Source organism: Gymnoscopelus microlampas (genome assembly GCF_963454915.1).
Source record: "Gymnoscopelus microlampas genome assembly, chromosome: 4".
NCBI classification, from domain to species: domain Eukaryota; kingdom Metazoa; phylum Chordata; class Actinopteri; order Myctophiformes; family Myctophidae; genus Gymnoscopelus; species Gymnoscopelus microlampas.
This window is the reverse complement of record NC_139941.1, coordinates 12,371,718-12,387,568: the sequence shown is the minus strand read 5'-3', so window position 1 is coordinate 12,387,568 and position 15,851 is coordinate 12,371,718. Positions and strand designations below refer to the sequence as shown.

The 15,851-nt window shown below is 43.4% G+C and overlaps 1 protein-coding gene across 10 annotated transcripts in view; it reads left to right on the top strand.

Moving 5' to 3' along the window:
• Nucleotides 1-15,851, top strand: part of wdfy3 (WD repeat and FYVE domain containing 3) — a 166,030-nt gene that overhangs the window by 18,027 nt on the left and 132,152 nt on the right. For all 10 annotated transcript variants that reach the window (XM_084054236.1, XM_084054234.1, XM_084054235.1 and 7 more), the window contains exons 2-4: nt 4,226-4,436; nt 9,260-9,383; nt 13,826-13,935. In XM_084054236.1, the coding sequence (XP_083910362.1) occupies nt 4,257-4,436; nt 9,260-9,383; nt 13,826-13,935 (414 nt within the window). In that variant the 5' untranslated portion in view covers nt 4,226-4,256. The remainder of the gene's footprint in view (nt 1-4,225; nt 4,437-9,259; nt 9,384-13,825; nt 13,936-15,851) is intronic.

The window sequence follows — 15,851 nt, the reverse complement described above, 5'->3', positions numbered from 1 at the left end:
TTTCAACAAAATTCAAAGCAAAGTGTCAGCCCTGCTCAACAACAACAAGAAGTCCATGCTCACTGCAGAGATGTAAGCTTGATTAGATATAATTGCCAGTGAGCCTTCAGATATGAGATATGAAGGAAATCCCTCACATTCATCAGAGGTGTATGCTTGGAATTCTGGATCCTGTGTTTGTCACGTTGATACGTTGATATAAAAGAAAGACATTCACCCCCCCCTTCCCCAGCGCTTCTTGATTATTCAGTTAATAAAGAAATAGACTAAGAAGAAAAATCTTTTTCGTGTGTCTTCGGATGGCCAGCTCGGTGTCGTGTGGCCCTGCCTTCGCCCTTCGTCTCCGGTCCTACATCGAAGAGGCCGGCTTCTGAAGGTGATCTGTATAGGGGGGCAGGCATTAATTATTATGTTCGGCAAGTCTGCTCAGGCTCGCTGCACTATAGCAGCGTCTGCCTGCCAAGCCCCACTTACATCGATGATTTGAAGTGGCCGACTCCATTGCACATAGGCGGTTCATCAAGGTCGGTGAAGACGACAGTCTTCCCCACAAGTAGCAGTAGTTGGTACAAGACCAGCTTGCGAAACTAATGTGGCCACACAATCGTCCACCTGGCCAAGGCCAAGGTCCAAGACCAAGGGGCACGGAACGTCCCCTTCGCAGGCGGACATCCCAGACAGTCGAGGGCCAGGGACTTGTCAGTGCTACAGTGAGAACATATGACACTGGTTATTTAACCCTTTAAGGCCGGGAAGGGAACGCGTGTGTCATTTTAAGATTTCTTTGGCTATTTTTAGAAAAATCGTGACCATTTGTGCAAATCTTTGCTTCTGGGGGTCCCTGGAACAAAATATTTTTAGATGGGAGGGGTTCCGCGGACAAATACATATTATTTTGGGGGTCCTTGACGTGAAAAAAGTTTGTAAACCATTGATAATATAACAACATAAGTAAAACAAATAATAAAAAATAAACTTTAGGAGAAAAAAAACTGTTAGGATTTAGAAGACATTTGTAAAATCCCCAGAAGCAAAGATTTGAGTTAAAAACTTTCGCTTTAAAAAAGTATATATATATATATTCAAACTAAAGATTTGCACACATTTTCACGATTTAAAAAAAAAATTGCAGATCTACAAGCTCATAGCGCGGCACTCGGTGCCGCGCTGTGAGCTTGTATATCTGCTATTTTTGAATAGCCAATGGCATCTTAAAATGACACAGATGCGTTCCCGGTCTTAAAGGGTTAATACTATTCACTAAAACAATCCATAACACCTGGCGTGTTGAAGGGCTCCGTCAGCCCGGGGGCCTTGGGAACTTACGTAATTTTCTCTGTTGGTTACCACCACTCATGTCCTTCATCTCTTTTTTTTTTATGGTCAACTGTTCCAACGAGCTTCTCGTCTCTTCGTCATAAGCCACAGGGACTGACCTAAATAATGCTGAGTGATATTTAAGACGGGAGCTTTTGTGATTGTTTGTTGTCGTCGTTTTGTTGTCTTTTCAAGAGCTTTAATCCTAATTGGGACACTGGGATCAGTGGGATGATGATATCGCATGTGTGTTTGTCCCAGAAATGGACTGTTATGATTCTAAAAAAGACTACAGTCAACGTATTTAGAGCCTCATTTGCATTAATTAGCATTCTGCACATGAATAAACATGTAGCCCATGGCCTCAGCGTGTGTGTGTGTGTGTGTGTGTGTGTGTGTGTGTGTGCACGCACGCACGCAACTCTGTCTCAAAGGAGATGTTTTTTTCAACTTGACTCTGTCAGCTTGACATAGGGGTCCAACAGTTATTCAAACTAATCGATAATAAAAATAGTTGACAATCAAAATGCTGATTAAAATTAACATACAGATCAATATGCATTTCATTGTGTCGTGTAGTACATATTGGCATCTCCTTGCATCACATTGGATTCAGTGAGATTTAGAGATAATGCTACATATTATAAATAGGCTAAGTGTAAGTAGGCTAAATGCATCATAGTGGATTTGTTGTACTGTATGTTGTGTGATTGTGCTACATTATAGTCCATATTGTTATCATGTCCGCTGCGAGCCTGCGGCAACTACTGTTTGTTTTTCTTTTTGTGCCGTTTTAATGTTCAGTGTTGAAACTAGTTCTCTACACAGTGCAAGCATTAGATGTTGTTGTGGTACATGGTTGTTTGAGCTTGTTATCCACGTGTTATTGTGTGCCCCGGGTGCGTCAAGACACACAGGCCAGTCGGATATAAATAATTTACACACATCTTGGTATGGATGAGAGCTTAATATATGGCCTATATGACCAGTGAGCCACCAGAATCGGTTAAATTATGGGTAAAGTCTGACTCAGTCTGGGATGGCTCATCTATTGAACATCTCAATCTATTACTTTATCTCTGAGATTTGCAGGCTTCATCTTAAGTAATTGTGAATCTGTGATCAGAGGCAGACAAGATGAAAGTTATTTTTCAGTGGATTCCTGCCAGTCTTAAGTGAAAAAAATGCAAGGGCAAACTTCAGGGAAAATGAATGACTACGGAATTTGAAACATTGGCCTGTTACATTACAAGCCAGTGAACATAATAATGCCAGACGGTACAGTATGTGACATTGTGCTGTCAACAGCCAGAAACTTTCCTACAAACTAGCATTTCATGGACAAAATTATCCAACTATCCAAAAGCTACAGATTCAGCATACTATGGCTGATCACCCATCCTAACTCGTTTTTGTTAGTATGAACATGTTACTACCCATCAGACTCTTTTAATTCTATTTTACAGTGACGTTTTCTTGCGCACAGGCCATGTATTCACTTTTTAATGTAAGATCCACAATATATATGTTGTAGTTTTGTGTCTGCAAAATGTAGCCTGTAGCCACTAGCCTAAGTATTGTATTTGTTGTAGTATTAGTTTATATTATGCCATGGCGATTCTCAACAGCAGGTCTTTTATTTGTGGTACTTCAAGTTTCCAACCCACGTCCCTTCTCCTACTTAACCCATTAAGAGCTGGAACGCATCTGTGTCATTTTAGATTTCTTTGGCTATTCAAAAATAGCAGATATACAAGCTTGTACGAGCTTGTAGATCTGCTATTTTTGAAAAATCGTGAAAATTTGTACAAATCTTTGAATAAATACATTTTTGTATCTATTTGATTTGTAACTCAAATCTTTGCTTCTGGGGGTCCCTGGAACAAAATATTTTGAGATGGGGGGGGGGGGGGGGGGGTCCGTGGTCAAATACATATCATTTTGGGTGGCCCTTGACATGAAAAAAACGCTGATATTATAGCAACATAGGTTTTTTTCAAAAATCTAACTGTAAGGGGGACACTTGGATTCAGAAATCAGGCGAACCAAGCTGTGGAAATCATGCTTTTGGCCAGAGTGCTGATTGAACCCAAGCACACTTTCCTGAGAGCATGAATGATGAAACTTAGGAGAAAAAGGAGATAGGGAGACACCTTTTAACCAGATTTAACATTTAAAAACGTGGTTAATTTTCTGTCTTTCAGCATTATTTTTATGTGTTCAGGTTCATTATGCTGTTGGTTTTGCAGCGTGATGCAGCAATGGCAAGGCAACAATGACATCATGGCTAATAAATACTACACAACTGATGCATAATAAAAACACTAACTATAGTTGAACCTCATGAGATGAGATAAAAAAATCTTGCAGTTACTTCTCCCAATGTCTGAATGAACGGATGTTAAAGCAATAGTTCGCCCAAAAAATGACTTATTTTCTATCAATTACACCCCCCATGAAGCCTTGAATTCCTGGAGATTCTTTTGTTTTTGACACATTCCTAAACCAATAATTTGATGACCGGGTGTATTTCCTGTAGGAGACACAAATGGGCTCCTTTTGTGTCTCCTACGGGATTAGCATCTTTCTGCCGGTAATCAAATTATTGGCTTAGGAATGGAACAAAAAACAAAAAATCTCCATGAACTCAAGGCTTCATGGGTAGAAAATAATTGATAGAAAATAAGTCATTTTTTGGGTGAACTACTCCTTTAATTCCACTGGTCTATGACGTTAATACCATAGACCAGTGGGAAGCATTTCAAAATACGCATATAATATACATGTAAATAGGTACAGTATTCCCCAAAATGGAAGCTTGCAGTACCTAAATTTAACAGAAAAAATATTGTGTCTCCCTCCTCCTCCTCCTTCCCCTCCTCCTCCTCCTCCTTCTCTTCGTCCGCAGGGCCGGCTTTGGCCTGACCAAGCCGCTCAAGATGAACATGGTGAAGAGGATCATGGGGCGGCCGCGCCAGGAGGAGTGCAGCCCGCAGGACAACGCGCTGGGCCTCATGCACCTCCGCCGCCTCTTCTCCGAGCTGTGCCACCCGCCCCGCCACATGACCCAGAAGGAGCAGGAGGAGAAGCTCTACATGATGCTGCCCGTCTTCAACCGAGTGAGTGGTTCTACTCACCCCTCCATCAAACTAGGTCCACACATAAACCTACACCAGTGGTTCCAGACCAATGGAGAAAATAAATCCTTGGAGCTTCTTACATCGAACAAAAGCTGAGACACCCCCACACACACACACGTGTGTGCACGCATGCACACTCCCAGCAGCCCTATACAGTATAACTGCTGTCCGGCAGGAACCAGCTAACTCCATTTTTCCGCTTTTGCATTTTTTTCCATAAATCGGGGCCATTGAACACCCTTTACGTCTGTGTGTTGATTAAAAAAATATTGAACCAATGAAAAGTATTAAAAAGCGCTTCTGACAAAACCAGCTAACTCCATTGGGTCCTCAAACTTTCTGCTAAACCAGCTAAGTTCACCAAAGGGGGGTGGAGTTAGCTGGTTTAGCTGACTCAAGGCTCCACCCCCTTTGACCTCAAACTTCATTGTGAGCTTGGAGGTCCATTCAGCTGTTCTTATCAATGATGAACAAAACCTCCTAAATCCACTTTTTGTTTTGTTTTTGTCATATCCTGAAAAATGAACATTTTGGAGTTAGCTGGTTGCTGCCGGACAGCAGAGATATACTTTTCGTATGACAAATACGGAAAACAGCCGATCTACAAGCTCACAATGCTTTGGGTTGTGACACGTTTTGGGCTTGCAAATCGGCTATTGACTTTCTGAAACCTTTTGAAAAAATGTGGACTCATATCCTATTGAGAACATGTAGGCAGACAGTGGATGAAGGCAACGTATGATTTTATGCAACATGTTTAAAATGTTGGCAAAGCCTGACGCCACCCCTTTGATCTTTGGTGCCCCCCCCCCCCCACCCCCAGACCTCAGATTGGGAAACACTGTGCCTAAAGCTTAAAAAAGAGCAGACCAACAAGCTAACGACGCGTCACATCACATTGTTAGCTTGTAGATCAGATCTTTCTGGCAAGCGATACACTCGTACAACCATTGTGGACCATTATTTAGGCTGAAGTGTGAAACGACACAATGCTAATTCTTTTCTGGGTAAGATATCATCTAATATATCTTTTTTTACTGTCACTGTACATTTTACAAAATGCGTTCACACTCAAAACATAAGCAAACAACATGCTCAGAAGTACAAAATGGAATGTGCCACGAAATGGAAAAGAAGATAGGAAACATCCAAAATATAACGCTTCCATTCAGTTGGGTTAAAAAAAACACGAAGCAGTCTATTTAGCAGTGGCTGGTGTAGTCAGTGTTGTCGAGCGTTCCTGTCAGTGTGGGCCGCTCACTGGTGCCATTACCCATTTGAATAATTCCCTCTGCAGTGGGATGATATGCGTGTAAGTCTGTTTTATTCAACTTTGTCCTCGTTAAGTAAGTAGGTTGAAGTGGCTTATTGTTGGAATTGGCTGAGCAACAAGGGTGTCCATTACATTACATTACGGTCATTTAGCAGACGCTTTTATCCAAAGCGACTTACAATAAGTGTATTCAACATAGGTAGGGAACGAAAACTACTAATCACCAGAAGTTTTAAGTACATTTCCTGCAAAAACAAGCAACCAAGAGTATACCTAGCGCTAAGGTAAAAGTGCAATATATCAGCTACCTACTTTCTTAAACAGATGAGACAAAAAATGGCAAAATCAAATGAGCACGAGCTAAAACAAATAAGTGTATCGACTAAACAAGATCCAATAAAACAATACAAAAATAAAACAAGAGTTCGTACAACTAGTTAACAACAAGTAGGCCAGGCAAAGAGGAAGGATAGTGTTTCCTGAAGAGGTGGGTTTTCAGCCTGCGGCGAAAGATGGGCAGTGACTCTGCTGTCCTGACATCAGTGGGAAGTTCATTCCACCACTGTGGGGCCAGAACAGAAAAAAGTCGTGACCGTGTCGATCGACCAGAAGGACCGTTGAGCGGCGAGGGAGTCAGTCGCCCCGAGGTGGCAGACCGGAGTGGTCGGGCAGGGGTGTGGGCATTGACCAAAACCCGGAGGTAAGAAGGAGCTGTTCCTTTCACTGCTCTATAGGCTAGCACCAGGGTTTTAAACTGAATGCGAGCTGCTACGGGGAGCCAGTGCAGAGAACGGAGAAGGATAGTTGTGTGGGAGAACTTGGGGCGGTTGAACACCAGACGAGCCGCAGCTTTCTGAACAAGCTCCAGAGGTCTGATGGCTGATGCCGGAGCACCAGCAAGGAGGGAGTTGCAGTAGTCCAGGCGGGAGATGACAAGAGCCTGGATGAGCACCTGGGCTGTTTTCTCCGTGAGGAAGGGGCGAATCCTCCTGATGTTGTAGAGGAGGAATCTGCAGGACCGTGTCACTGATGCGATGTTAGCCGAGAACGACAGTTGATCGTCCAGGGTCACACCCAGATTCTTCGCAGTCCGAGTTGACGTCACCACAGCATTCTCAATGGTGATGGCCATGTCTCGGTGAGGACAGCCCTTCCCCGGGATGAACATCAGCTCGGTCTTGTCCAGGTTGAGCTTCAGGTGGTTCGTCGACATCCACTCCGAGATGTCAGCCAGACAAGCAGCAATGCGTGCCTCCACTTGTGTGTCAGAGGGGGGGAATGAGAGGATCAGCTGGGTGTCATCGGCATAGCAGTGGTAGGAAAAGCCATGGGAGTGGATGACAGCACCAAGAGATGTAGTGTAGAGAGAGAAAAGAAGAGGACCCAGAACCGAGCCTTGGGGAACCCCAGTAGTGAGCCTGTGTGGTTCTGACACAGACCCTCTCAGCATCACCTGGTAGGAGCGACCCGTCAGGTAGGATGCAAACAGGGAGAGTGCAGAGCCTGAGACACCCATCCCCTCGAGGGTGGAGAGGAGGATCTGGTGGTTCACTGTGTCGAACGCTGCAGACAGGTCCAGGAGTATCAGGACGGAGGAGAGAGAGTTCGCTCTAGCGGCATGGAGCGACTCCGTCACTGCCAGGAGGGCAGTCTCTGTCGAGTGACCCACTTTGAACCCCGACTGGTTGGAGTCCAGGAGGTTTTTCTGGTGGAGGTAGGAAGACAGTTGTTTAAAAACAGCACGTTCGAGAGTTTTAGATAGGAAGGACAGAAGGGAAACCGGTCTGTAGTTCTTGATCTCAGAGGGGTCAAGTGTTGGTTTCTTCAGGAGGGGGGTGACTCTGGCAGTCTTGAAAGCAGAGGGAAAGTAGCCAGACGTCCATCTTCCTTACAAGACTAGGGACAGGGGCGCGCTGATGGCCTAGTGTTTAAGGCGCATACCCCATATAGGCTCTAATGTAGCCTGACAGCGAGTCGCGGTTCGATCCCCGAGCCCAACGGCCTGCGCTGCGAGTCACTCCCTATCTCTCTCTACCGTTTCCTGTCACTCTCCACTTTACTATCGAAATAAAGGCAGAAAATCCCCCAAAAATATCTTTAAAAAAAACAAGACCAGGGCCTGTCACAGTTATTAGCAGAGCGACAACATGCAATCTCAGACGGACGTTATATGAATGAATGAATGAATGAATGAATGAATGATTTTATTTAAGTGTCATGCTACCTTGTGGCCCATCGCTCATGGGATTATATGACACCTTTTCAGACAGTTACCATATTATACACTGGTTACCGGTATTGCTGATCATATACAACAAATACCGACGAACAAAACACAACAAAGCCATAACATGAAGTACATATCTCCTACTAGCTGTACAATGCTTTTTTCGTCATATCCCAGGCTTTCTCCAAGTAGTTTGCCAGTTTAAAAACATCTTTTTCAAATAAACAGTTAATAAGTTGTGGGTCATTGATGTCCAACATATCTTAAACAACTCTTCACGGACCCTACAATAAAACGGAGACCTTTATTGAAGCTTAAATAGTATCTCCCCCCAAAAGGGTATAAATCTGCCCTATGTGAAGCATTTAAGGGTGGAATTCCCCCCATTTAAAAAATGTTTCAGGCCCTGCTAACTGCACATCTTGTTTACCCGAGCCATGCTACTCGTACGCTGAGGTGGCTGTGCCCGATGTCGAACCCAGTACTAGCGCTTCACCAACCGAGCTGCCCAGGCCTTCATGTGAACACATGATCGACCAATGACCAGTGTTGGATGAAATGCTTTGTGACCTGTTCTTTCAAAGGGTTCAGACTACAGAATGACTGGTGGTTATTAATTAGCGCATGCTTGCCCAGTCAGGAGAGATCTAAGACATATGATCATGTGTGCATGAAATAATCGACCGCATCAGACCATTTGCCTGGAAAAGTTATGCATTCTGTAGCCTAGTGACATGCTTTTTTTCACATCACAAGTTATTTCAGTTGCAGTATTTTTCCAAATAAATTCAATGTGGTTTCGTTATTCATATTATGCTGCCCTAATTTTTTGTATTATTGTGAATTGTTTAGCTTGCCAGCAACTATGCAATTATGGGTTCTATGAGAGATTTTTTTGTTGTTGCTCTAGGTCACATGGGGCAGCCATGAAACAAGCACACAATTGTGAGCTTGTAGATCGTCTATTTTCGCCGAAGAGATTTTAGAGTAGAGGGGGAAAAGGAAGGGACCAAATACAGACCCCCAGGGGACCCCACCCCATTCTTTTAAAGCGAACATTTGTAACTCAAATCTTTTCTTCTGGGGGGTCCCTGGAACAACATATTTTGAGATGGGGGTCGGCGGCCAAATACATATCATTTTGGGGGTCCTTAACATGAAAACGTTTGAGCACCACTGATCTAGAAACATATTTTTTTCAGAACGCTGTTGGGATTTAGTGGGCAATTTTTGTAGAATCGGCTTCAAGTCTTAATGGGTTAATGTGAGTAACTTTTAACCCTTTCTTGTGTTCTGCTGCAGGTGTTTGGGAACGCTCCTCCCAGCAGTATGACGGAGAAGTTCTCAGACCTGCTCCAGTTCACCACCCAGGTGTCGCGGCTCATGGTGACGGAGATCAGACGAAGGGCCTCCAACAAATCCACAGGTGAGACACACCGTCCACAACGAACCTTCACTGCACTGATGAAGCCTAAATAAGCCCCTTGTATTGTCACGCTGTAATGGGAGACGTTGTTTGTTATCATGACATGACAGCCATTGTTGTCCTGCTCAGCCAGTCGGTCACCTGGAGAACTAGCCCCAGGCTAAGCTTGCTTAGATGTGGCCTCTGAAATGCTTCTGTTGTTGTAGTAGTGCTGGTAGGCGTGACTTAAAAGTTATATGATCATGTTTATGAATCATAGTTCTGAAGGATGGAGCACCAAACTACCATTTTGATCTTTATTTTGAGAATTGGCCAACGTTTCAGTCCGCCATAGATCAAAGCATTGCCTAATTCGTGTAAATAAAGAAGTCTTAAAACAGCTTGATGTGCGGGTTCTATCCTATACTAAAATTGGCTAATGGGAAGACCGGACCATGGCCACATCACTATGACTCAGACATAACCATAAACCAACCTGATACGTCCATATATAGTCGTATATGGAGATCGGGTTGTCCAGAGCCACAGAACCCAACCGCCATGCCCATATATGGTCATACGCATATATGGGGCCGCCGACTTCAAACTTGGCGTGCACATCGGCAAGGACTCGATGGAGTGTGGTGCATATCAACCGCGGGTTAGCCTCGGAAACCCATGCCTTTTTTTTGTTTCAAAAGAAAAAAAGCCTGGGAGAACCTTGCAGGAACGCTGGTCTTAGGACCTTGTTATCTCCTAACCAATCAGAGTGCTCCAAACCCAGGCGCTGGAATCCAGCGCCTGGGTTTGGCTCCGCCCTTCAAGACCATCAATTGGGCTCGTTCTTTCAGTCTAACCGCGGGTTGACCGATGTGCCCATATATGGGCATATGATAACATCAGGGATTTCCATATATGGGCATAAAAGGGACATGGACTGACAGATACAGCGATGGAGATCAAGCATTGATATCTGATATCTCTTGATATCGTCATGGTTTCTCCAATCTTTTCATATTCACCCAGTCCGGCAGTGTGCTTCAGTGGAACAAATGTATTGAAATTGGTCGTTTTCCATCTTCTTTCCACACAGCCGTGATCCACATCACATGGTTGATTAGCAGGTTGAAGGAATCGAGAGGACAGGAGATTGAAAATAAGAATATTTTCATACTGTGGACTGGAGTAGAATAATCTGTGAATATTCTTCTTAACCCATTCAATCCGGGGGACACATCTCTGTCATTTTAGATTTCTTTGGGCTATTCCAAAAATAGCAGATCTACAAGTTCATCGCACGGCACCGAGTGCCGTGCGATGAACTTGTAGATCTGCTATTTAAAAAAAACATGAACATTTGTGCAAATCTTTGAATATATAACATAAATATATACATTCGTAACTCAAATCTTTACTTCTGGGGGGTCCCTGGAACAAAATATTTTACAAATGTTCGCTTAAAAAATATATATATATTAAAAGATTTGCACACGATTAAAAAAAAAAAATAGCAGATATACAAGCTCATAGCGCGGCACTCGGTGCCGTGCTATGAGCTTGTAGAACTGCTATTTTTTAATAACCCAAAGAAGTCTTAAAATGACACACAGATGCGTTCCCGGTCTTAATGGGTTAAGCTTCTGTCTCCCTGTTAACCTTCCCTGTGCCATTATCCGTCCGATACATGGTTGTTTGAGCTTGTTGTCCATGTGGACTGTTGTGTTCTCGTGTGGCCCCGGGTGCGTCAAGGCACACAAGGCGGTCGGATATACATTATTTACACACATCTTAGTATAGATTGAGCTTAATATACTGTAGCCTATATGACCAGTGAGCCGCCAGAATGTGTTAAATTACGGGTAAAATATAGTGTACCAATTCAACCGTGACCAAATCAAACAGTCTGTGATTGATGGCTCATCTATTGGCAATCTGTCACTTTATCTCTGAGATTTGCAGTCTTTACTTTAATATGCGACCGTGATCAGAGGCAGACGAGATGAAAGTATTTATTCAGTGGATTCTTCCCAGTCTCGCAAAAAAAAATTGCAACGGGCAAACTCGGGGGAAATTAATGACTGTGGAATTTGAAACATTAGCCTGTTATTAGAAGCCAGTGAACACAATAATACCAGACAGCATGTGACAGTGTACAGTACTGTCGACAGCCTGCAACTCGCATACAAAGTAGCATTTCACGGATGAAATAATGAAACGATCCAAGAACTACAGTTGTTCCTGTGTTAGTCACTGTGGTTGATCACCCATCCTAATCCACCAAGACAATTTGACAAGCTGACACTATCTTGTCCTTTTATCCCATTCAATCCCGGTACACATCTCTGTCATTTTAGATTTCTTTGGCTATTCAAAAATATCAGCTATACAAGCTCATAGCGCGGCACCGAGTGCCGCGCTATGAGCTTGTAGATCTGCTATTTTTGAAAAATCGTGAAAATGTGTGCAAATCTTTGAATATATGTATTTTTTAAGCCAACATTTTTAACTCAAATCTTTGCTTCATGGGGGGTCCCTGGAACAACATATTTGAGATGGGGGTCCGCGGCCAAATACATATAATTTTGGGGGTCCTTGACATGAAAAGGTTTCAGAACCACTGCTTTAAATCACTTGAAAAGATACATGTTCAGAAAAGCCTTGTTGTATTATCTCCCCTTTTCTCCTGCTTATCTTTTAGAATTCTGTGTTTGCACCTTTTTATCTGTTGAATAAAAGGACAAAAATTGGTCCCTTCTATTTTTGTTTGAAAAAAAAGGAGTATAGACCCCGGGCGAAAAAGGAGTATAGACCCCGGGCGGACCCTGGTCAACTAAGTTCATAGGGTTTAAGTGGTTGAAGGACTAAAGAGGCGGGCCTAATGAAAAGGGACAGTGCACCTCAAGAACGCCGTCTTTTATTGCATTTCATTCAGCCAACTCAGTCTGTGCTCCAGGCATAATTCGATAGACATACATAGATAGACACCGTATTGATCCTGAAGGAAAAAATCTAAATCTCCTCGGTGTACTATGTTTTTTTTATTTTCACCACTAAATATAGACAGAACATCAATGGGGGAGACGGTGAAGTAACTACAGCTGTCTGTACAGAGCACCAGACCCAGCTTACTGTATTCCTGCAGCAGTGCTGGTTCATATTTAGGGCTGCAACCATCGATCATTTTCTTTGCGACCGTTCTACGTTTTTCGCACAACGGCGTCGTGCAAAAACAGTGAAGGATCTACAGATCTCCTGACGCCCCCAAATAGGGATAGATTATTTATCGATAGGCTCTATGCACAGCAGCCATATTGGAAAGAAATTGGGCCTCTTCTTACTTCCTTCACAGGTGTTACCAATGATACTAATTAAGGCTCCATTCTGGTCAAACAGAGTCAGGGTGCTGACATTGTGCATGTTGGCTCACTGGAAACACTTGAGGGTGTGTAATGGCCCCTTGCGGGTGTGTAACTCTGAGAGTGTACAAATGGAACCAAATGGACCCGTAAGGGTCCATTTGGTTCCATTTGTACACTCTCAGAGTTATGAGGGTCCTAGAAATTAAAAGGTTTGACACCACTGTGCTACACGAAATGAAACAGAACCTTCATTAGTATCATTGGTAACACATGTGAAGGAAGTAAGGAAGAGGCCCAATTTCCGTCCAATATGGTTGCTGCGCATAGATTCTATTGTGCACAAAAATGTTTTACTTCACTATTCTCTTTTTGGCTGATTCAGCAACACCATTGACGTTGTCTATAGGTGTAACATTCCTGTACAGTACACAGAATATGACCATTCAAGGGCAGCATCTCTGTTAGAGTGGAAAGCTATTAAAATGGTCTGCTTTTGCCCTGCTGGAGCTCGAGGGGCTATGTTGCTATAATGCTGTTTTTATGCTCGAATCTTCAATAAATTGTCTACACTTCACCCTGAGTGGAATATTAATATTTCCTATTATAGGGACAAAAGGTGATTTTAAAGTAAGCCAGGTATGACCCACGTCACTGCCATGGGGAGGAGATAAAACCGATAAAACGGTCACGTTGACACGTTATGAGCTTGTAGATTGGCTATTTTCAATGAAGAAATTTGTTCTGCGGGGAAAAAAGGATGGAAAAAGGGGGCGTATTTTTGTCACAGTACATTTGCACATACGTTCTAGCAGAGGGTGCTATTAATATTGGGGGTTAAGTGGTTAAGTTCAAGGTTAAGGGGCTAAGTTCGCCCCCGCCCTACGTGTTGAAGTGTCCCTGGGGACACGTCAACACATAGGGCGGGGGGGCGGCGAACCACGAACCTCACCTTCTGTTTCCCAGGCGGCCCCTCTCCCCGTTCAGCTATGGCCTCCCAAGTATAGACCCCTGGGGGGACCCCTGTCAATGAAGGGTTCAAGTGGTAAAATAATATAGGTATGTGCTAAAACGCCTAAGCAATTTCATGTGTGTGTGTTCTCACAGAGGCAGCCAGTCGAGCCATAGTGCAGTTCCTGGAGGTGAACCAGAGCGAGGAGGCCAGCCGAGGATGGATGCTCCTCACCACCATTAACCTGTTGGCTTCCTCAGGACAGGTTGGTACCGCCATACAACACAACACAATGCAACACAACACTATGTATACCTAGCTTCTTAACGCGTTTGATAACCATCTCACACACCATTACCTCGCCTATCTAACTAACAAACAAAAAAAGGGAAAATAGGAGATCTACATGCTTGCGCATTACGATGGATTGTTAGCTTGTAGACTGGCTATTTTTTTCTATTTGTTGTATATGGGGCTTAAGTGGTTGAAGTGTTCAAATGAGTAGTCAAATGCTATTTTGCTACACATGCTTTGTGAATAAATAAATCTATGACTATGGGTACATGATTTTGAGTTTGCTGGGGCAGTTCCCTTTAAACATAACTGTATATCTAGCCACTTGAATATACCTTCCTATTAATTCCTCCCTCTGACTGAATGTGATACATTAGACTAAAACCATATTCATAATGGCGCGAGGTTGCCGCTTGCCAGAAAGAGCAGCTAAAAGCTAACGACACCGTAGTGCTAGCGAATATAAACCAGGCTTTTCAACATAACGTAAAAAAGCTGTGAGTTTAACATTTGCCAGGTTGTGTGTGTGTGTGTGTGTGTGTGTGTGTGTGTGTGTAATGGATTTGTATTCCCTTGCTGTGGGGTTTCAGACAGACAAACAAAGGGCTCTCCTGGCAGCCAGCCTCCCTCCTGTCTGATGTCACCACCAACTGCACAACTCGCTTTCTCTCTCTCTCTCTCTCTCTCTCTCTTTCTCTACCACCCTGTCTCTCCCCTCCTCTCTCTCTCTATCCCTCTCTCTCTCTATCCCACTCTCTCTCCTCTCATATCTTTGTAGCCTCTCTCTCCCTCCATACCTCTCCCTCCTCTCCTGTCTCCTCCAACCTCCATAGTAACTAAGTACATAATGTGCTCAAATACTGCACCAATTAAGCCCTATTATACTTTTCAGATCAATACGCTCTATAAGTAGATCTATACGCTCACATTGCGTTGTGATGCGGCACGTTGTGAGCTTGTAGATCTGTTATTTTTTGACAAATTTGTGTGCATTTTGAAAGAAATTGTGAAATGGGGACATTCTCCACAGTGAGTAGAATAACTTTACTTTTGGTACTGTATATGTATTTTGATGCCAATACTTTTGTACTTGAATTCAAGTATCATTTTGAATACAGGCCTTTTACTCGCATATTTATATTGTGGTCTTGCTACTTTTTACTTAACTCGGGTATCATTTTGAATACATGCCTTTTTACTTGCATTGTGGTATTGCTACTTTTACTCAAGTAAAAAGTAGTTCTTCCGCCACTGCTGGTCTCCTGCTCCCTCCATATGCCCCCAGTGTTCTCTCGTCCTCCCAGTCAGTCATGTGCTACAGTGCAGTACAACATGTCTCTCTGCTGACGCTCCTTTTATCATTATAATTGACTGTTCTGTCAACCTTGACCTCTCAGACACACAGCAGGGGGCCGGTACCTCCACATCACCAAACCCTTAAACACACGCACGTACGTGCGCGCGCGCACAGTCAAAATCGCTGGCATAGTTTAGAATGAAACCCTTTGTCCTTAGAATAGACTACTGTCCACATAAACGGTAAATGTGCCTTTAGCTTTATTCAGAATCAGAAAAGGAAACTCTTCTGAGTTCTGTTTCATTGTTGCAGATCGAAGATGACACATACAGATTATCCCCTGGGCAATCAACGTTGCCCGAGATGTATTTATTAACCTATTTAGACCTGACCGATTCTAAAAAGAACGTATCAATCCTAACAGTTTTCTGAACGTGTGTATATAGCAAAATCAAAAATGACACAGAGGCTTTCCCGGATTGAATGGACAAAGACACGCATAGAAATTCATTTTTAATAAGAAGCGAGTGTTCAGAGTCCCGGGAAATCTGACAGGCCGAGCGACAAGCGGTCGCGATCCTGTGAAATTG